The 23,889-nt window shown below is 38.4% G+C and overlaps 1 protein-coding gene and 1 long non-coding RNA gene across 2 annotated transcripts; one reads left to right on the plus strand and one right to left on the minus strand.

Moving 5' to 3' along the window:
• Positions 1-2,002: 2,002 nt before the first annotated feature.
• LOC140152359 (uncharacterized) lies at positions 2,003-22,349 on the minus strand. Its single transcript, XM_072174663.1, has 4 exons — positions 22,103-22,349; positions 19,083-19,296; positions 14,668-14,848; positions 2,003-3,433 (listed from the first exon to the last, which is right to left on the minus strand). The coding sequence occupies exons 1-4, from the start codon at positions 22,347-22,349 to the stop codon at positions 2,288-2,290; spliced, it is 1,788 nt and encodes a 595-aa protein (XP_072030764.1). The 3' UTR covers positions 2,003-2,287.
• LOC140153637 (uncharacterized) lies at positions 5,158-11,910 on the plus strand. Its single transcript, XR_011859130.1, has 4 exons — positions 5,158-5,409; positions 6,977-7,105; positions 8,175-8,302; positions 9,398-11,910. It is a non-coding gene; the product is annotated as an uncharacterized lncRNA (long non-coding RNA).
• Positions 22,350-23,889: the final 1,540 nt, after the last annotated feature.

A 23,889-nucleotide genomic window follows, 5' to 3' on the forward strand; every position in this document is an offset into this window, starting at 1 on the left:
TGCAATCTCTACAGTTGAACATTGATCCAATATCCTGTCGATTCACATGACCTACTGAATGGAACACTGTTGTTTGATGTATATAGAATTGGCTTCATTATTAACTGAATGCAAACTATAGATGGCGCTATTTATCCTAAATCATATTTCTTGATTTGCAAGGGATGGGTAATTAATACTGCCATCAAAACAGCTGGAATAGGTGAAACAAGCAACAAGGAAATTTTATAAACATATAAACAAAAAAAAGGAACTATTTGTATTAAAAGCTTGAAACAGTAATTTCCAGTAACTAAATAGCGCCACCAATTTTGTCATTAATAGATACATTTTATATACGAAAAAACTATAACAATGCTATAAAAGTGAATAATTTTGTAAAAGAGGGGAAATTATAGTTGAGAATGACTCAAAAGCAATTGTATACATTAGCAAGATATCATATAACCTAAACTTTAGTTGTACATGTTTTGTTTGAAAAACTAATAAATGATCCCATCAAACAACCGTGGGGAATGTTCTTTGCATTAAATAAGCAAGATTAGGCTAATAAATGGAATGGATGGATTCACTGTTGGTGACATCTCACGCCTATTTTCAGTGCTTGCTATGGCGGAAAACCAGAAATCCGTTTGCAGAGATGAAGAAACTTTGGTTCACAAAATGTCCACATATATACCTGATCGCCAAATGGTTTAATTGATTTCTCATTTCTGCAAGGCATCGGGCAAATGGTTACAGAAGCAAAATAAAGCAGAAGCAGAAGTAATAATAAAGTCATGTGGTAACTCCGTAAAGGGGTTTTGCTTCCGAGTCCTCCCGACCTTGAAGGACCATTGTCTTCTAAGGCTGATAACTTCCTTCACCCGACACATCCATGAATCATTATCCTACCACCATTTTCCTGAAACCTTGCAAAAAGAAATTAAACCATTTGGAGACCATTGTAAATGTATTGGGATATTTTGTGGACTTAAGTTTCGCCGCCTTTGTATTCAAACGGATTTCCGTCTTTCCGTCATTGTAAACACTGGAATAGGCGCAAGATGACACACAAGCATGACAAGTGACACCTTCCATCCCATTTATTAGCCTAATCTTACTTACTTTATGCTAAGATCATTTCCATTCAGTAGGTTATGTTAATCGACAGGATATTGGATCAATGTTCAACTGTACAGATTGCAGAATTCTTTTATCAGCCATGTTGCACTACTTTTGTGTAGTGTATGCAGAATATGACGTTGTCGCAGGAATTGGATTGATGCGAGACACCGTAGCCATATGCTTTGAGCCATGTTGACCATAGTTAGTCATTAGGATCATTGGTGGGAGAACAAATGTTACATGATCAACTTTCGGTCAAATATCATCCACTTCCGGTCAATGGCAAAAACATGACTTTCACTAACAATGATACTGCTTCCTCAAATTACATAGCAACTGACACATGTATGCATTAGCCATGATGTCAAAGGCCATACATAGGTCGTTATGGTTGATGTTATTTTCTGTTAATTTTATTAAAAGTCCTTCAACAAATTGAGCAAAAGGGTCGAATGTCAACAATTGAGTTCTACACGAGTCAAAGCAAAAAATGTCCTCCGATTTTGATGAATTTAGTTTGCAATAGACCTTTTCCTTTCTTCGCCCCAATCTTCCTTGAAGTATCGCAAAATACATCTCCCCGGAGCATAGAGTTCCGTTCATTAGGATACGGGCATTTCGACTTGTGGCTTTTGGCTTCAAAACCTTTTCAGATGCCTCAAAAACTTCGTAAATACTAATCTCTTACACTGATGTTCTACATCGCTCTTGTATTCAATATCACATTAACATCAATGGAATGATGATCCACATATGGAATCAGTATGCCTATATTAAGACAAAATATTCGCCAACCATCAGTCATACGAGCTACTGAGGTTGATATCATACCCCTGGAATAGAGCATGAAAGGAAAATATTCTTTTTCGATTGCTATTACAAGACGAAAACCATTTTCATCAAAATCGGAGGAATTTTTTTTACCCGCCGCCACTGGTCTGTAGCTTACATAAAAGCACAGTTGGCCAGTATTATAATAATAATTATACATTTTGCAAACTGCAAAAAATATAGTTAGATAACCATAATTATATATCAAGACTAATTACCATGATTACAGGCCATAGATGTTCGCGAGTACAAATTCTTGATACATTTTGTACGTAATGAAAGATGGCTTTTGCGTAGACCTACATTCATATCCTCTGTAAACAGTGGTAAACATAGTAAATTATATTGGTCATAGTTTTATGTCAATTTCATCCTCAACATAAGCACTATTGTCTTGAGATTCATTTATTTCAAACTCGTCTTCTGTATACTGATTGTTTTGATAGGAAACAACCTTATTCGGTTGATCTTCCATTTCAGCAGTTTGTGTGTTGTCTTCTCCTTTGGTTTTCTCTTGCGTATTCGAATTTGAAAACCCAAAGAGTCTTCTAAAGCGCGTTTCAATACCAGAGACGTATCTCCTGTGGCCCGCTACCCCTTGTCGACTTTCAACAATATCCGCAGTTGACATCGAACATTCTATGGCTATTTCGCCTCCAGGTTGAGCGCAGAGAGGAGCCTGTGATGTGGTCTTCTGTAAAGCTAAGTGTTGTGCTGCATCTGATATAACTGAAAACACGTTTCCGGTTTCTTGACTCTCATCAGGATGGTTATTACGCGAACCTTGGCGACCTCGAAATCGCATATTAATGCGGGTTGTCTGAATAAACCGTCTTAAACTAATCGCAGTTTGAGATAAATCTGACCAGAAAGTAACGTGCGGTTTGGGGTCAGAATCATCCAGATCGACGTCAATGTCATCTTCAAATTGTCCTTGCTCTGCGTCATTTTTCTTCGCATTTGACTTGCAGTGTATTGAAAGAATTATGATAATTCTGTAGGTTTGTATCATCAAGAGCAAAGCGTTTTTGCAAGTAAAGAAAAGACTCGCCTGGTTCACTGATTCGGAATGAATCATAAAATAAAGTCTCATGCTCAGGAATGGCGCATCTTGCATTAATGTTGTTACCACAATAGACCACATTTCAGTTTCAAAAAACAAACAGGGACTGAAACAAGATTTCTTCGATGATTTGTTCTTAGTTGCCGTCAGACTTAATGTAAATTGAAATAAACTCCACGACCAAATTGAGAGTAAGATGAATTCATGCAATTCGTTGCACATAATGTCAGGGTTAGTTAGCCCTTCTGTGATAAATTCTAAAATATCTGCAGCCATGCCGATGTAAACCAGCAATAGTTGTGAAAGTTGATCGCGAGACATCTCGCCCTTTGGACCCAGCCATCTTCCCAAGATCAAAACAAAGAGCATGATTTGCTGAAGAGCAAGAGACCAATCAGGTGCTGACATTCCATACTTTTCTTCATCTGCTTCCTATGCATAAAAGAAAAGAATATGTAGTGTCAATGTAAGTGTATGCTTTTGAAATACACCAACTCCCAAATCTTTGAACAAGTTCATTTGGAATGTTACAGATTCGACTGTGACGTTTCACCACTACACTAGGTGCGTCATCAGACTGGCAACCCATCACGTCTGACTGTTTCCTTTTATAGGCGACAGGAACCGCCGTAGAGGGCATGAGTTTGTGAAAGATATTACAGACATTATTGAATGAATAGGCCCCTTCGTCTTTATTCAGAGTGTCTTTTCCTTTTCCTTTTCCTTTTCCAGATGGCTTTTACAGTTATCTAGTGGTCTGGTCAGCTTCTCTGTCGATAACTTTCGAGTCCTCCCAGTTAAGGGGGCGCAACACTAAATAAGCGTCCCATAGGATAACGTGTGTTTTTGGCCTACTTCGAGCGCCATTCCTGGCGTCCCTGCAATACTTGGCAAAATAAATTTGGTATCAAATTAAAGCTCTGTTTCTGTAGATTCCAAAACTTTTGTCGGCATATATCGATGACCGTTGACTTTTTTCGCTATTTCGCGGTGCAAAAATATGGCCTAAAAATATACTAAATTCACCACTCACATTTCAAAATCGGAAGTTGTCTTCATCCGCCACAGAGAATTGCTTTTGCGATAAAATGTCCGGTTTTTTCTGCATGTTATCATTGAAGACACTTGTCGAATTCATATGAGCTGATATTGAGTGATTTAAAGTGAACATGTCGGTAGATATGGTCGCTACAATCTCATACTCACTATGGACTATATTAGCCGAATTTCGTTCTTACATAAAATGCGTAGTGATTTAGTGTTGCGCCCCTTAATGGAATGATTGGTAGAGGCAACATGGTCGGTGATGGTCATCATCAATATTATTCGGACTCAAAAGTTATCGGCAGATAAGCGGACCAAACCACAAGATGGCTGAAAGAAGCCATCTGGATACGTCGAAAAGAAAACGACAATCTGTATAAGGACGTGGATGGCCTATTCACTCAATAATATCACACGGTAGACTGTAAAATCGCACCAGCCAAATTTGCACGCTACAGAGCCTGAAAAAAGATCCCGCGAACCACAAATTGACACACGTATGGGCGCTGCCATGGGGTGCTAATGGGGTGCTGGGGTGCTAATGAACGCGTCGCCAGCACAAGTCCAACGCGATGTCCAACGCGATCAATAACGCGTATAGGGCGCATACAAGTGCGCCTACACGGCCGGTAGTTCCTGGATACGCGATTACAGGGTCAATGGCCGCTTCTACGCAGTAACATACTTCTGAACTGAGTGTCAGGGCCCTGATAATATCTAGACTAAATCCTCCAAGTCCTTCAACATCTACGCACGGTCATCGGGTTGTGCTGATGGTGAGGACTGAATCGTTCAGCAATCCAATATTGGTGCAGTGAAAAATGCTAAAATATGAATATTTAGTAGATTTTGATTACGTCATTGCTTTCAGCTACTAGTGTGCTCCATTTTTCGTTCATGATGCTACCATGGGAATATAAAGACAAACGGAACCCTGATTGAAGCCCAACATTTGGCTGATTTGGGTAGCTTTTGTTCGCTATACATAAAGCGAGCTTGAAAACAAACAGCTGAGTGCCGATGCAGGGAATAATCCTCTTTGCCAGCAAATTTGGTAGCTGATGTTTTAAAAAAAATTTCTGTTGCGTCCGCCATTAGTAGTTTCTACAATTTTCCCATTTTTAAACCAAAATAATCAACTTTGCACGATTTTTAGTCATCATGGTGAAACTTTTGTGGTTTTGTAACATATTGAGTCCATTGCACACCGTCAGATCGCAATATTTAACTTGATTTTGAGAAGGAAAGATCGTCGCCACAGACCCCGCTCAGACCCCGGGCTCAGACCACAGTGACATGGATGCACTGACTATGCACAGCCTCGGCATTCACGGTGCGGTGCAGTGGCACTGGTGGTAAACAATGTAAGTATAAAAGCTGAAGTTATTTCAATTATTTTCACGTATAATGTGCATGGTTTATAAGGCCATCTTTTACACCGTAAACAAGAGCAGTGTCGTGACTCATGACTGATTCACTCTTTTATATATTGTAGGCTAGGCCAGGCCCGGGATCAGGCCACGAAAAAACATCAGTCATAAACAACCTGTATCAATGACAATTGATTTGATATGGCATGCACGCAGTTGAGCGCCAGGCCTTGCTGTCTAGATTTTAAAGCCGAGTGGTTAATCACTCGCTAGCATGATGGTACGCGAATGGTTGAATTTTCACAATACACTTATTGGGGTATAACATGATAATAAAATCGAGTTTCGGTTTTAAAATTCACGTTCAAATGCACGCGAAAGCCACTAATATTTGTACCTTTAATTCTAAATCGTTTTAAACACTTAATTCGCTGGCTGATTTTGTGAGATTCGCAGCGAGTAATATTTAGTGTCCATGGCGAGTGGAAAATCGCTCACTAGAAATTTTTTTTGGGGGGGGGGCGAGCGGTGGCGAGCGAGAGCGATCGCTCACCTCAAAGTCAAACGGCAAGGCCTGGGGCGCAATAATTATAGGTAATTATGAATGCGTATTACTTATTGCTCGAGAAATTAGACACAATAATGCATATGCGCTGATGTTGCACATCTAATGCACAAGCCCCGAAGGGGAGACAAAATAATGCATGTGTGCTGATGTTGGTGCGTATAATGTATGAGCCCTGAAGGGGGGAGACAAAATTAGACGAATCGACATCAGCGCAAGTGCATTATTTTGCCTAATTTCTCGAGCAATAGGGCCTAAGTAATATGTGTTTATTAATATATTTCATACAGTGGCGTACCGTGGCCGCCCCAACCCCGGGGGGCTGAAGAAAATTAAATGTTGCCGCCCCTTCCTCAACAGCCCGAAAAGGTTGACCCATTTTTTTTCCGGTTGTTTGAAAAGTGAAGAGCAAAAAAAAAAAAAAAAGATTTCAGGTGCTAGCACCCTAAAAGCAACATATTTTGATGTATAGCAAAAATTTGTATGCTTTATCAAATTTTTCTGCCCTTTTTATTTATTAATTCTTTTTGCCACCCCCTTTGTTTTTGTTTTTGCTGCCGCTGTTTTTGCAGCCCTTCAATTTCGCTGCCCCTGATTTTACCCTGGGGCTGGCGCCCCAAAGCCCCCAAAATAAGCGCATGTCATACACGACAAGAAAAAAACACATGATTTTAACTTTTTTTATATAACAAATTATCACTAAAAATGTTGGAAATTAGAACCAAATATAAACACGCCCGAAAAATCCTATGTGACACGAACACGCATGAAACACTGCCGTAGTACGCAGAGTGCACAATATACACAATCAATGCATGTTTCATACTTTTCTGATTGGCTGCTTTGATAGGAGTGTATGAATGCTTTACGCTAGTTGTGCGTTGTGTAATGCAGGACTGGCGCATGATTATGTGAATTTACGCGAGAAGTCTAGAGGCCCCTCTTGTAAAACTTTTCTCCATTTTAAGATATTATTTCTTTAATTTCCCCAACTAGGTGATACTGATGTCAACTTGATGTGAACTGTACAGTTGCAGCAACTGCTTTCAGGAGATGGTGGCTTTTAATGAGAATGTATAGTGATGAACTCAACAGTAGGCCTACTACTGGTGCAACAAAAAGCTGGTATGTACAATGAGTAACCAGGGACTGCCTTTTGAGGAGAGTGACATTCATGCATTTAAATTCAGACGCAGACAACGCCGGGCGGACAACATGATCTTTGAGGGCACCTTAAGTTTGTTCGTTTTTTTATAAGGTGGAACAAATAAGACTTGTAACAAGAAACAACATGGTATTGATATACGTGTATGTAGAATGGCATGCACGCACTGCCATGCAGGTGGTCGCAAGCAATGCTTAAATCAAATGCTATTTGTGCGTAATGCGTGACTGGCGCACGCTTACAATGTATGTGAATTTACGCGAGCATGAGTTGGGACTTTATTTTACTTAATTTCCACCCAAAAAGGTGCTGCGCCAGCTCTGTACGCAATCCACAATAGACCACAATGAGTCCTGCTCCCGACCATAATTTTTTTCCGCGTTGGACAATCACAAAATTTGGGAAGAAACACAGAAAAAGCAGTTTTGCCAAAAAAAGAAAAAAATGAACTGAAAAAAGCTTAAAAAAGAAACTTGACAATCTCCAATCCAATGTTAAGGCGTAGGCCTAAGGCTTTTTTTGTGAAAATTTTTTATCGCAAAATTTACAAGGCGGAAAAAAGCGGAATTTGACATTTGTAAAGCGGAAAATTTTGGGCTTCTTTTTATAGTTAGTCCTGACTCCCATATCTCACACATGATGATGAGCTGATCATAGTTTAGCCTTTAGGCATGAATGGGCAAAATGCCAAATTGCAATACGTGTGCTACGTACGTACACTACGGATGCACCACCATTGATCTCCAACACAACTTGTATGGATACAAGTCACACACAGATGCAATGATCAAATTTTTATCTAAAAGGTGCGCAGTAAATCCGCAGTTTACTTTTGTGTGCAAATAAATGGTAAAACAATTTCCAAAAATATATTTTGAATTGGTACCGTACTTAGGCCTCCCATGTAACTCTGGGGCTTGCAGCATGGAGAAGCCCAATTTCAGAAACCTGGAGGCACAGTGAAACATGTTTGTTCTTGTAAAACGTTTCTCCATTTTAATATTTTGTTTATTGAATTTTCCCAACTAGGTGATACCAGTGATGTCAATTTGATGTGAACTGTACAGTTACGTTGCAGCAACTGTTTTCAGGAGATGGTGGCTTTTAATCAGAATGTATAGTGATGAACTCAACAGTACTGGTACAACAAAAAGCTGGTATGTACATGTACTATGATTAACCAGGGACTGCCTTTTGAGGAGAGTGAGAGCATTGCTCTCTACTGCTCTCCTTAAGGAGGTACTACACCCCTGCCCAATTTTGTGCCTATTTTTGCATTTTTCTCAAAAATTATAGTGCATTTGTGACAAGTAAGATATGTATATTATAGGGGCAAGGACTACAACTACTGCACTGGAAATTTTATTTCAGCACAAACAACAGTTGTGGAGTTACAGTCAAAAATGAGGGAAAACCAGTATTTGATCAATAAATCAATAACTACTTGCCTTGAGTTGCTGAATTTTCAGTGCAGTAGTTGTACTCCTTGCCCCTATAATACAAGCTAATACATATCTTACTTGTATCAAATGTGCTATAATTTTTGAGAAAAATGCAAAATTAGGCACCAAATTGGCCAGGGGTGTAGTACCCCCTTAAATCTGATATAGGAGAGTGATGTTTGATTTTAATCTTTATGTGAAACAGCTCTCCTTGAAGGCTCATGAAGAGCTATTTATTGCTCTCCTTCAAGTTCCAAAAGACAGTCCATAAGTAACTGCTATATTGGTTGATGAAAGGATTAGGCCATAAGGCCTGACTTAGTAACTCAGGCCCCAAGATAGTAACTTCAAGCCCCAAGATAGTATCTGACTTAGTAGCATGGGCCCCTTATTTATAGTCAGGCCCAGGGTTGTCACCACGCTGGACTGGGCCGTCTGGCACTCACTAAATTGGGGTTTTTTTAAAGTTTTTTTTTCAATTTTTTTTTTACATTTCGAAGTGGATAATGATATTTCATCATAAAAGAGGAAAAAATTTGTTTAGGGGTGGTACCCTCAAAGCCTATTCCCCGATCCCTAGCGTTCAACTAAAAAGATAGTGCGAGGCGCGAGAGCTTCGGCTCGCCACGCTTTGCCTTCAATATTTTAACCAGTACTATTTGGGTCCTGGTGACAACCCTGGTCAGGCCTGTGCTACTAATTCAGGCCCAAAGATATTTTTTCTTTCTATGTCACTTTTGGGGATCTGTAGGTTGTTCAATATTAAAATCTAAATATTTTAATTGATATTTTGGTTATTTTTCTTTACAGATGAAATATGAACTTATTGGAAGGAACCACCTGCAGCAACAAGCTTAAGCAAGAGACAGGTAAATGCTCCATAGCAATCACCTGTGCCATATAGAATGTCGGAACTTCAACTAAAAATCAAGCGAATTTAACTTCGAGGGGAAAACTATTGACAGAAAAAGACATTGTCAACATATGGCTGTTACGGCCTACGCCTACCTATCAATTAGGTTTAGTGGACTAACTAACTGGTAGCCACTAGCCATCACTGTTAATTTGGAACATGTTTTACCACAGTGCAACTCATAATATATAATTATGATAATGTGGACTACAATTAAGTCAACAAATACTGGACACAGTGGTAACTAGGCGAGTTAAAAAAAGGCGAGTTAAAAAAAAGACGAGTTAAAAAAAGGCGAGTTAAAGAAAAGGCAAGTTACCCCCCCCCCAGAGATTAGGGTGGGTTTTTTCAATTACCCCCACAAAGTAAGCTAAAGATGAGTTACGACAAAGCCATCAAAGTCCCACCAGCGAGTTACGGCAAAGCCATCAAGTCCAAATGGCGATTTACGACAACACGATCAAATCGGCGAGCTACAGCAACACTATCAAGTCCTGTAAGAGAGTTACAGGAATGCCGTTATGATGAATGGAAAATGGCTTTCACTATAGAAAAATTTGTGTACATCGTGGAACATACTCTTTGCGTGGCTGTGCGTAGTAAGCAGTTGTACGCAGATAGCCTCGCTAATATGGACGCGTAGAGTAGCATTGTACGCGTGTGTAGTTAGCATGATTAGTTGCGGAGTAACAGGCGTAGTTGAATGTTCCACGATATACACAAATTTAATATTTTTTCTATAGTTGAGGTTCATGATGATGAGAAAAAAATCCATTTTACCCTAAATCAAATTGTAATCTTAACTTGGTGATAAGACTTGCCATAACTTGCTGATGTGACTTGCCGTAAATTTTAACTCATCGATGGGACTTGTCGTAACTCGTCTGCCAAAAAATCTTAACTCAATGGCGAGACTTCCCGTATTCTCAGCAGGGATCAACCTTTAACCTCTGCAGGGACCAGGGATTTTAAAAACTTATCTGACTCGCCATTTTCTCTCGCTCTAGTCTTACTCGCCCATTTTTAACTTGCCAATAACTGTCCCCTTACCCTGTTAAGCTACGTATGACTTTTGTATGTACCCATTTTACAGACTATGAATTATAGTAATAAATAAATAATAAATAACCTAGAAGAGAGGGATGTGGTGTAGGTTATACATGTACCTGTATGTATTAAACAGTGGACAATAATTAGATAATGTTAATTTTTAATTTTAGTGATCCTAGCATCCTCTTTTTATATCATTTTTAGGTAGATATCCCCCCAAAAAAGGTTATTCCCAAAATTGCAGTTGATTCCGATTTTGCATTTGCGAGGTATGCATGATTATTTGTTGTAATTTTGTTCTGGTGTACCAGAACATAATTCAAATTTCATGATATTTCTGCTAAACAAATTAATCTGCAAGAAATTCTTTGTACATAAACATTATGTAGCCAGAGGTTTCCAGTGGTATAAAAATCTTTTTTTGAGAAAAGTGGGGGGGGGGGGGGGATGATGCTGTGGATCATAATCACAAAATGCCTTACTTCCAAAAGCAGCAATTTCAACTGCACTGACTACGGAGCCCCCAAAGTGACATGGAAGAAAAAAAATCGAGGTCCGGCTTAGTAACTTCTGTCCAAGATAGTAACTCGGGTCCAAGAGTAACTCGGGTCCGAGATAGTAAATTGGGGCCCTGACTAGTAGTTTGGGGACCCCGAGTTACTATTTCGGTATTTTCGGGGCACGAGTTACTATCTTGGGGCACGAGTTACTAAGTTGGGCCCCAAGTTACTATCTTAGACCCTGAGTTACTAAGTCGGGCCTCAAATTACTATCTTGGACCCCGAGTTACTATCTCAAGGCTATCTCAGACCCCGTTTTTTTCTTCCATGTCACTTCGAGGGCTCTGTATAAATCAGCACAGTTGAAACCTAGATTTCGCCTTGGTTTGCAAGAATCAAAATCCATCCTAGTCACTGCACTTCCTGTATGATACAATGAGAGATTTTGATTCTCGCACCCGAATCTTACAAGAATCATTACGAGAATCGATTCTGTGATGCTCATTGAAATCTAGGCCCTGACAGTGATGAGTGATGTACAATTTCATGAAAAGGTGTTCAGAATTGGCTAGGCCTCTTTGGTCATAGTTTATTAGGGTTGCAGATTGGACAAAAGTTGGGGACGTGGCAACTTTCAAAAATAAGTAAACTGAGTAATCTGGATATCAGGTACTTCATGTTAAAAGTACCTGATTATTTATTTCCTCCAATTTTTTATTGATTTTTTATTAATGCAACTTTTCTTAGTGTATTTTTCAATTAAAATAAATTGATGTTTGTTTAAATCATATTGACCATATCAAGTTGTTATCCTTTTTGTATCAGTCATGTGTTAGAAAAATAAAATGAAAAGAAATATAACATGTGCCGGTATCTGTGTGTTTTCAGGACTAATCAATATTTGATGTATTCGGTGATAATTTTTCCAGTAAAAAAACACAAACTTGTAAATGTTAGAATTTATAAAATGAAACATTAAAAGAATTAAAATGTGCATGCCTTCTGGTACATATTACCTCGGACTTTTACCCTCAATTTTGTTACCCCCTCCGCTATTAAGGACTGGTTTTGTCCCCCTTTTAAGGACACAATATTTTTTTGATCCCCCACATTTAGCTACACCCCCACCAAAGAATTTATGAACACTCCCTAACCGGGCTCCCTAAGAACATTTAAATGTCTGGTTTTATATATAAAGGTCATGAAGACATGTTTATGTGAAAAACTCTACCAAAAAAGAAAAACATTTTTAAATGTTGTCAAAATATTTGTAAATATTTTTTTTAAGTTCTTGATTTTTTGTTGTTAAAACGTTGAATGCCCTTTATATAAACCCGACATTCTGTCAAACTTGTTTGCGGTTGCTTGGTATAGTTTTAGAAACCTTATGAAGGCATTGGGCAAAATTCTGCTATCAGTTTTGTAGAAATGGGGACTGATATGAAACAACATATCCCTGGTTGAAAATAGTAGGCCTAGGCCTGCAGCTTGATTTTTTTCTGGGGAATCAGTTAAAAATTATGAGTCGAGAGAACAGCTTTTTGTGATTGTTTTTCTTTTTTTAAAGAAGTGAAAAATTAATTTTGCAAAAGTATTATTTTTTTTTAAAGTCCCAAAATATCACAATTTGTGAGCGTAACGAGCCAAAAATCATTTTTTTAATGCTTTTTTGGTCTAAAAAAGGTCCAAATTTTAGGAAGAAAGTCAGTCCACTTTTCACAACAACCCCTTGGAAAAAAAGGTCCACTTTAATAATAATGATATTAAATAAGAAGAATATTAAGGAATGATAATGATTGTGGCAATGAAAGTAAATTAAAACCAAAACATTTAAACTTAAACTGTTGCTTTTCCAATATTCCCCGCAAAAATCCCATTATTAATGCTGTCCATATACCGCTGGCTGCAGATAACATGATTGTCCAGCACAGACTTTGACAATATGCAAGCCATGACGTAAGCTCATTACTTATTCATGACATAGTCTCTTCGACCCGGTCCTCAGCCACCATGGTTTGAGCGGAACAAAACTAGCGGTGTTGGAGACTATGAGAAACAGTTTCCTACTGCGCATGCTCGTGGAGCACGATTTCGTGCTCCAGACGAAAAAAGAGCACCAAAATTTTTCGTGTTACGAATTCAGGCCCTGAATAAGGCAACGTGAAGGATTGTGGGTAATAAAAGGCGCCGCAATTCTGGGTCTGGAAGGATTCAGGCTAGATAATATCAGGCGGCATAGGAAGCGCAACAAGTGACGTACGAGGCTGGCGAAGATACAGGGCTGACAGCCCCATTCAAAATACACGGTTAGCAATTACAAATGGAAAATTAACATACTTGCAGCGTGGTACACGGTCGTACCCCGACGGTTTTAGAGTAAAATAATTTTACTTTGACACCACACAACAAATTTAGAATTGTTTATGAAGATTTCATGATAATGTGTTAATCCAATGGCGACCTCAAAATTGGCGATATCGCTTCCATCACCGCCTGGATAATATCTTTGACCAACTCGTCACGCCCTCTACGGAGGTTCCAGTCGCCTAGGAAAGAAAATAGCCAGATGTGATAGGTTGCCAGTCTGACACACACACACGCAAAATTATAGGAAAATCGTCTGTAGACTCGTAATAACCGGAATAAATTCACCACGCTATTTTTATCAGCTGCTATTTTGCACAAATAATAATTAACTCGTAAGGTTTCTCACCGGTACAGAAGCAAACACAATGTAATGTATTGATTCTTAGCTTTACCATGAAAAGTGAAATCGAATTAGTTCTGTCACGGTGATTTGCTGATACGTGGGTGTGTCAGGTTAATGTAAAGAAAGCATGTAGGTAATAAGATTAAAAGCATAATGGCTTACACGCGACACTTATCCAAAATATTAATATGCGAATGTGCGTGTTGTTGATCATGTTGATAGTCTGTATGGTAACTGTAAAATCGGTTAACACGAACTTGAACCAGTATTCGCCGTAGAAGTGATGCCATGATTAAAAGAAAAAAGGAAGGTTTTTATTTCAAACTCTAATGGTGACCCGCAAGTCAAATTGCTAGAATTGTACATTAAACACACCTAAACAGACACAATGAAATTTGCAGGCAGCAGCTAAATCAGCCCCAATATTACAACATTGAAACAAACAACTATACAAACATCCAATCCAACCCAACCACATCCCCCAGTTAGGCAATGAGGATAAAGTGCCTTGCCCAAGGACACAACACGTTGGCACGAGCGGGGCTCGAACTTACAACCTATGCATTATGAGTCGGGCGCCTTATCCACTCGGCCACACGTGCTCCCATAGCAATAGGCCTAGGTGAATACAATTTTTAAATATGTCGCACTGCACTAACTAGTGGTCATAAGCAAGATCAGACCAGCCAATTGCGGTATGTGCCCACCCGTGATCTTTTGTTTGGTAGAATTCAATTTAAACTATTATTAATATCAATATAGTTGTTTCTTTTTATGAATAAGATATTAAGGTTTATATTTCAGCAAAAAAACAAAAACGAAAAAAACCCAAAACAAAACAACAAAAAACCGCCAAAGTGGAAGGGAAACAGAGTAGGCTAAAGAGGGAGGGATAATAATTACTTACACTTAAATTTATCCAAGGCATCAAAAGTAAAAATTTTCTGTTGTTTAGCTCTTCAAAGTCATCGATATTACAGGTGGAATTATTATGCCGGTGTTCCATGCGTTCGTAAAATATCTGCCATTCCAGTAACCAAATACACGGCACCACGACTAACAGGTATAGAAGAACGGAAGGATAAAACCTAAAACAAAACAAAATGTTGACATTAAACCAATACTCGATTCATAGAGAGTACTATTTGTATAATGCCGTTAACGCATAATTTAGCTCAAACTAAACTGCACACTTCATACTTATTTTCATTCCGGCAATCCAACGAGCCAAGTGATCATCACCCCTTTCGCACCAAAATGGTGTTGTGACTATGATTAGGTGGATTAAAGCCGGTTAAAATTTGATCTTATATTCCCTCATTTCAAATTTTAGTTTTGGTTTTGGTCACGTGGTTTCCTATTATCCTACCTAAGCTCATGACTGACATCAGTATCGATATCTTTGTTTCTACCCTCTGTTAGAAACTTAAAATTGTAGCAAGGAGATTCAGTTTTCATTTGAGTAGTTTATTATATAATCGTGTGAAGAATCACTTGGTTTGAAGTTACATGATCTAAGTATACAAAAGAAATGTTTAAATTTCGCAGTCCAACATTCACGAGCAGAGAAGTCCAACAAGTCAATCTACATTTGAAAGCGTGGGTTCGATTTCCAAATTAGCCATAGCTTATTTCTCTGTGAACAAAATATAGACCATCGAAATATTTCAACCCAGATTATAAAAGAATACACACTTGAAGCCTAGTCAAGTGTCTATTCATAAAGTTATGCATATCGCATACACGGGAATCGATTGAAGAGAGAGGGTGAAAGAGTGTGGGGGGAGGTAAGGGGAGGGAGAAAGAGATAGAGATGGGAGAGAGCATTGGAAGTAGAAAGGGAAGGAGATAGAAGAGCTCAAGATAGAGGAGATATCGAATGTAGGGGAGGTGTGGAGAGGAGAAGGAGACACTTAGGGAAGAGGAGATTATATAGGGGGAGAGGCGAGCCTAGGTAAGAGGTATGGGTTGTGCTTACCGGGGACAATAAACTAATTCATAATCAAATCATCTCCATCATCATGCATCGTTTATGTTTACAAACAAACAAAGCCCCCCTCCCCCTTCAATATACGTGCATGATTTCTAGGCCTCGGGGCTGTAGAACTCGGGGTGTAATTATACGGTGACATTAAAGTATGCCACCTACGACAGAGAGCATCAACTTCCGCCAGCGGTGATAGATATCCGATATGTTAGCATAATAGGCCATTATATACTTATGGTTATATACCCTACTTTGTCCACCCAGCACAATGATTGCATACCAGATCTGCTCCACTTTTTAATCCCTTGATTTTTGGTTTCTGAACAAAAGAGAAACCAAAACGTATAATTTGAAATGAGGGATTGTATTACGTTGTAAACTTTCATCATTCTTTTGTCTACTAGTAACACAGGTGATGTGTTTTTTTATCCTCGCCAAGCCTGCATTATTTCACATTTCAAGATGGATACCGCGCGTCAATGTCTACCATTAAAAATGATTGAAGAGTAGGTCAATTCTGGTCCAAATCAAGTTGGCTTTCAAGTTTGCTTGAGGAAGAGGAGAAGATGAAGAAGTCGCAGACTAAAAGGAGTTGAAGAAGACTTGAGTAATAATAAGAAGAACAGAGAAAGAAGAGACAATAGAAATAAAAGAAAAAGAAGAAACGGGGGAGAATAGGACGTCTACCTTACATAAGTATACTTTGGTTAAGAGCTTCTTTCATTTCTGGTCTTGACTGAGGAGGACAGTGATTAAGTACTTTCGAAATGGATTCCTCTTATATCAATGTGTAATTAACCGTTAAGAAAATACGTGTATTATTATAAAAAAATTATAGTATTGCAACCACTTTGCCTGCCCATATTCCCGTGTTTCTGCACTTTTTAAATGTGCTTTTGTAATAAAGCTTTTCAACATGTAGCAAATAATGACCATAATGACTAATTGGTTGCTTACATGAATGCTATATCTTTAACCTTCTCATTACATAGATGTTGTTGCAAGTAACATATCCGTGCATTTCCGTGTATTTTTATTTAAAGCCATATTATAACATTTCTGTAAAAATAGATTAGTATTTATTTTCCATAAAATGTTAGCTTTTACTGTCAGATATGTCCCTTTAAATTTTGAGCCGAACAAGTGAGGTAAAGCATAGAAAATTGTAATTTACTACTAGCCCCCATGCATGTTACTACCGCGGTTGTAATACGGTACGATCCTCGGTGTGTGTGTGTGTATGTGTATCCCGCACGCCGTGTACGTACTGTGCATACGTGTTCGACTAACATTTCCATCGTAATAATAAAACGCCGGTTCCATCGTTTTATTCAAAATCACGGATTTTGACAAAACTACAGCACCTAAAGTCTTGATTTTTGCAGAGTATCTTTATTGACTAAAGTACATTACAATCGTGTAAAACCAGAATTTAATTTTTTTTTAAGGGCGTGCTCATCAGCAAATGTTATATCGAGTTATAATATGGCTTTAAGAAATACTACTGCCTTATCCATTACATCGAAAGAATGTGTAACGTAAAAACGTGGGCATCCCATTATTTAAACGTTTTGAGGACACATATTTTTTGGGTGTAAAGGATAAGGCAGCAGCTGTTTATTCCTATTCTTTTACCGCAAAACCACAGCCAGAAAATAAATAGTGCGATTTAAAGAGAAAAAATCACCTGTCAGCGTTGTCATGGTAGCTGCGCGCCAGTGCAATGGAAAATGGACTATTGCAATAGCGCGGAGTGCAATAGTTCTATAAATAGCAAAAATATTCAATAGCAATTGACCAATCAAATGATAAGAATCTTTGTATGAGTTATATAATACATAATGGTGGAACCGTGCAAGTAGTGATTAATAACCAAACCGACGTCCAAAATGACTGAACTGTGTCTCAGTCGGACAAGGTGGGGTTGACTCATATCATGTATAATACTGCAAAATTCAGACTGATAAAAATAGATGCTTTTTTTTTACCTGTTTAATATTCCGGCCCTACCTTCCATATATTTATGAACACTCCCTACGTAATCTAAAAATTTATACAACCAGATAAAATAAGTGTAGCGGACATGTGAACACTCAAGAATTTTATGACAGATTACACTCAATATTGGGAACCTAAGGTTATGTTTTAGGGGGGATTTGCCATTTGGTCTAATACCATTTCGTCTTATATCCAATTCGTCTATATCCATTTAATCTAAACCCATTAGGTCTATATCCAGTACGTTCAATAATCATTTGGTCCTATAACCATTTAGTCCGATTACCATTTGGTCCGATAACCATTTGGTCTAATAACCAATAAGTCTAAATCCATTTAGTCTAACAACCATTTAGTCTAATACCCATTTGGTCTATAACCAATAAGTCTAATAGCCATTTGGTCTACAAACCATATGTTCTAACATGCCAATTAGTCCACTGGCCAATTGGTCTACTAACCGATTGGTCTAATAGCACGTGTGAGGCTGCATAGGAGCTATTACACATACTGTGAGTGTGAGGTCATAGTCCAGGGTCATCGTGGTCTTAAAGGAGCGCGTTTCATAAACTCCATATGCAAATGACAAAAACATGAAAACCTAATTTGTTTTAATGTTGGAATGATAATACCGGCAAATGCACTGCAACCGGTCGTGGCACCCCCAGTGATGAGTGATGAGCCTATTATCATATTTACCTTAAAAAGACAGAGGAAAGAAGGACAAATGGATAATAAACAATAATAATTATACCAAGAATGCATAAGATTTGATACATGTAGTACGTTTGTTTACATGTGCTCATCTCATTACACATACTCGCCTCATTACATGTATTTTCAGCCCGTAAACAGTAGTATAGGCCTATAGACGGACTGGCCAATTTTTTAGACGAATTTGCAAATAGACAAAATGGTATTAGACTAACTGGTTATTAGACCATACGAGTATTGGACCTAACGGCTATTAGACCAAACGGTTATTAGATAGACCAAATGGTTATTCAAAAAATATTTATACCAAATAGACTATATGGTTAGTAGACCAAACAATATTAGACTAAATGGACATTAGACTATATGATTATTAGACTAAATGGCAATTAGCTTTTCTGGTAATAGACTAATTGAATATGGACGAAACGGGAATTAGCCCAAATGATATTAGACCAAATGGCAATAGACCGTTTTAGGCATAACCCAAAAAATGTCACTTTTCTGATTGTAAGTAATGTATAATCAAGTTTTTTAAATATTCGTTGTTTGCTGTAAAATTTATGCGACAATGGACTGGCCAAAAAGCTTTAAAACGAATTTGATGAGGTGATCATACCTACCACTTCCATTCTCCTCCTTTGTTAACAAGCATTGTCACAATATACTCAGCTGACACAAGACCCACATAACTGAAGTAGAAAGGTATGGCATATTCTTCGATATCTATTTCTCCGGGAAGTATTTCTTGAAAATATGCCTTGGCATGATCCGGGTCGACCAGAGGCAAGAAGCAGAGAGTTGCGTGAGTGAGCAACAGAAATCGAGCAATGATTCCTTTTAATGATCCCATACAACATAAACAACACGAAATTAATATGCGACACATATTGAGTCTGATGATGTAGCGTCAAATGGTTCTCTTTCCCAAAAAAAATATATATAAGAAAGAGGAAGAAATAAATGTAAGATTTTATCGTTCAGAATTTTTCAACCAGCTCTTCTTCCATTCCTTGTCCAGTGTTCACTCTACACTTTGTCGTCGATATAATGAAAAAGGAATGAAGCAGCAAAGTATGGAATTGACTACAGCAGTCCTCGCCATACGCCAGAGTTTCTAGAATGCTGGTAAAATAAGAAAATTTTTAATGCTAATTTATTGCACATTCTAGGGAAGTTAAGCGTGGTTACCTTTTTGAAATCGCCGAGTGGGAGGGTTTTTAATGAAATATTTTTTGTGTTAAAACTGAAGCATCCTATGTATAAAAGAATATATGAATATTAACTGCACATCATATAGGCTATAACGATTCGTGATACCCAATCGTGCTAAAATTTATGTGGTTTAGGAGGCAGAGAATTTTATTTCAATTATACATACGCCAAAAATATTTTCTGAATTTAGTCAAAATTAACACTCAATTGATGGTGAAAATTTTATGTAAATCTTACGTAGGTCCCGACTAAAGATTACTGTTTCGTCTTTATGGGAATTTTATCTTTTAATATCTGAAAGAAACTTTTGGGACCTATGTGGACTTTTCCTGTAAATTGTAAAAATGGCAGGCTGACTGGGCTCCATACCTCGCAACCGATGCGATGTCCTGCAGAGCACGTAGCCGATATCAAAATCGATGTATTGTGTATGTATCATAGGACCCTCGTATTAATTGTCTGTATGCGCTTGAGAATTCAACAATATAAATAATGGTAGCTCTATAATACACATTAATGTTTTAAGCAGATAAAATTCCAAAATATAAGTACGTTTTCTGTCTTTGCTTATCACGTGGTATGTTGAAGTAATGAAGTTGCGATTATATGTTTATATTTTTACGATGACACCAACAAGTCCTTGTGGCCGAGCGGTCTAAGGCGCTATTGATATGTCGATACCGTATACATGATAGCGGCGCAGTGCAGCGTGGGTTCGAGCCCCGCCTCTGCCGAACTAAATTTCCTTTTTTTTAAATTTCAAATTATGTTAGGGAAATGTGGCATGGCGAGAATGTATGCATGGCGAAGAGTGGTGTGGGAATTGTCAGACTCTTTCAGTTCATGTGCAATAATTGACGCGATCGATTTTAAAAGTATTAATAAAACGTTCATAATCTTACGGATACCCAGCAAACACAAAGGTGTCACAGAAAACGTTTAAATATCAGGTTATATATATAAAGGGTATTCAGGAGCCACTCTTTTATTAAAATGTGCCCTAAAATTGGATGGGGTTTCCATATTAAGTACCAAATTTGGCCAAGAAATAATAATCGGAAATATGAAAGAAGTGGTTTACAGATTATTGTTAATGTTACTTTACCTTTTAACAAAATATTTTGTAAAATTGTTGCGAACAATATTTTACATTAACATTTTGACGACAATTTTTAAAATGTTGTTGTAGTATTTTTTTCATATAAAACATTTTGTAGGCGTATTCATGACCTTTATAAAGCCCGACATTTAAATGTTTTAAAACGTTTGACCAAAACGCGTTTATAACAAATTTATAATGTTATAAACAAAATTTTTGTGTTTGCTGGGTAGCCCAAGAGTGTGAATGAAACAATAACTAATTGGAAAATAAAAACAAAATACAAACCAGGAAAGAAAGAGAAAAGAAAAAAATTCACTTGGTAGAAATTAAAAACACATTCTTACCAAATTACCATAAAATTTGTTACAAGAATGGACATAGTTGACATATTTCTTTTTGTACAAATCCAATAAAAATGAAGTTGTTAAACTCACATTTTAGTGACGTTTCACCACTACACTAGTGGTTTCATCAGACTGGCAACTCATCACATCTGACTGCTTCCTTTTATAGGCAACAGGAACCGCTATAGAGGGCGTGATGAGTTGGTCAAAGATGTTGTTGAGTGAGTAGGCCCCCTCGTCCTTGTTTAGAGTGTCTTTTCCTTTTCGGCGAATCCAGATGGCTTCTTTCAGCCATCTGGTGGTCTTGTCAGCTTCTCTATCGATGACTTTTGAGTCCTCCCAATTGATGGAATGGTTTGTCGAGGCAACGTGATCGGTGATAGCTGACTTGTGAATGTCTGTAATTGATGACTTGCGGCTGGCTCGTGTGTAGGGCTTAGTTTCAAATTTCTCCACCTCTTTTTGGTGTTCTTTGAGGCGAACACCGAAAGGACGGCCGGTTTCTCCGATGTAAGTGCCAGCACAGTCCCCGCAGGGGATTTCATAGATCGCCTCTGCTTTTTGTTGCGGGAGGAGTTTGTCCTTCGGGTGAACAAGCATACTGCGGATGGTACGGTGGGGTTTCATAGCAGTAGAAAAACCATGTTTTTTGAAAACTCTTGAAACTCGCTCAGATAGTCCCTCTATATAGGGAACTACCACCATGCCTTTCGACTTTTCACTGTCATCGTTATTCTTTGAGTTAGACTTTGTTTTTGGGGTGGCTCTATTTTGTTTGACTTTTTTAATTGACCAATCTGGATAACCGCAGCCAGATAACGCTTCGCGGATATTGGACTCCTCTTTCTGTCTGTCCACTTCCTCAGTGACTAACGCCTCACTCCTGTCAAGTAGGGTTCTGACGACACCTAATTTTTGATGGAGGGGTGGTGGGAGGAGAACTGAAGGTGCTGATCAGTGTGCGTTTTCTTCCTGTATATACTGAGTTTCACTGACCCGTCAGGCTTTCTTGTGATCAGTGTGTCAAGGAAGGGAATAGAACCATCTTGCTCTTGCTCATAAGTAAATTTGACGCTGCCGGTAGGATCAATGGTGTTTAAATGATCAGTTAGATTGTCAACTTGTCCTTTGCGTATGATCTCTAACACGTCATCGACGTATCTCTTCCAGAGACGTGGGCGACAGCTTTCCGGGGCTGTAGAGATAGCTTTCTGCTCAAGCCACTCCATGAAGATATTGCAAGCAAGGGGGCACAGTGACATCGCCCCGATATCTTCATAGTAGAAATCGCCATGGTAGGTTGAATCCACAGCCACACATGGCTATTTTATTCGGACCTTATGAGATGCATATTATTAGCGAAGTGACCTGACTAAGGCTATGACAATATACAGGGTAATTGATTTCTCGCTGTGTGAGCAAGCTTGTATACGACATTGCGGTCAATGGTTAATATACTGTCTCCACTTGAGTGAGTGCCGCTATAGCCTGCTGCGCGCTGTAGTCCATAGGCCTACAGGACCAACGCAATATAAAATTGAGAGTTTTGGTCAAATTTTGAGTTCAAAGCGCACGGCCAATTTTCAAAGCGCACGCTAACGACTATAATATCTGTTCAACACGTCTTTTCAAGTGTATGCGACCACATCTGGTTTCTTGAGAAAAATCCATTTACGGGAGATATTCATCATTTTCTAACCCAGTATCAGAAGATTTTCGTCTGATATCAAAATCGTGCATAGCAATTCACGTGTATCGATCCCGTGTATTCATTTTAATGTCTCTGCTGCACCAAATAATTATTAGCCAGGCGATGTCGGTGTGGGGGGCTGAGGGGGCTACCCATGGCCATGCCGAAACATTGTCGATAAATTTGACCTGAATAGCTGAAGTACGCAACCGTAGCGACACAAAATTTAGTAAGTTCTATTATGTCATCAGTAGTGAGGAGGGTTCTATTTTTGAGATCTTTGTCCTCGTTAAGTCTTTCTTTGAGTATGTGAAGGGTGAGATCAATGGGGGTACTGGTAAACCTGGTAAATCTTTGACCAACTCATCACGCCCTCTATAGCGGTTCCTGTTGCCTATAAAAGGAAGCAGTCAGATGTGATGAGTTGCCAGTCTGATGAAACCACTAGTGTAGTGGTGAAACGTCACTAAAATGTGAGTTTAACATCTTCATTTTTATTGGATTTGTACAAAAAGAAATATGTCAACAATGAAATCTAACAATCCAAATGAACTTGTTCAAAGAAGAATGGACATAACTTCACTACATTTAGCGTAATCGCACCAATCAAGCTACATTTTGATATATTTTCAAATTGCTGATTCGTTTGCATTTAGTCTTTGTCTCAGCCTCAGGTAATCACCTATTAAGATAGTGTTGGTAACTTTAGTTCTCAGCTGCTTCTTTGTGGAGAAATGCTACACCACCCTGCGCCAGGCATAAATTCGCCTAGTCCCATTTCCCTGAAATGAAATTTTCAAAAAAGGAAACTGGCAGAGGAGTGATTTGAAACCATGCCGGTATCGTACAATTTTACAGGGGTCCAGGGGTTCAAAACTGCTCCAATTTTGTCCAAAGATAGCCAATGGTAAATTGTTCCTCTCGTTGTTTTACTTAAAATAATGATGTCGTCCGTGTTATATGAGACGATAGATACACTCCAGCGGCAAAAAAAACAATACCTTTATTCTCTAAATATTACACGGTTAAGAACCAATAAAATTACAGGAACTTTCTCGAGTGTTTAAAAATGTGGAGTT

This window comes from Amphiura filiformis, chromosome 5 (genome assembly GCF_039555335.1).
Source record: "Amphiura filiformis chromosome 5, Afil_fr2py, whole genome shotgun sequence".
NCBI classification, from domain to species: Eukaryota; Metazoa; Echinodermata; class Ophiuroidea; order Amphilepidida; family Amphiuridae; genus Amphiura; species Amphiura filiformis.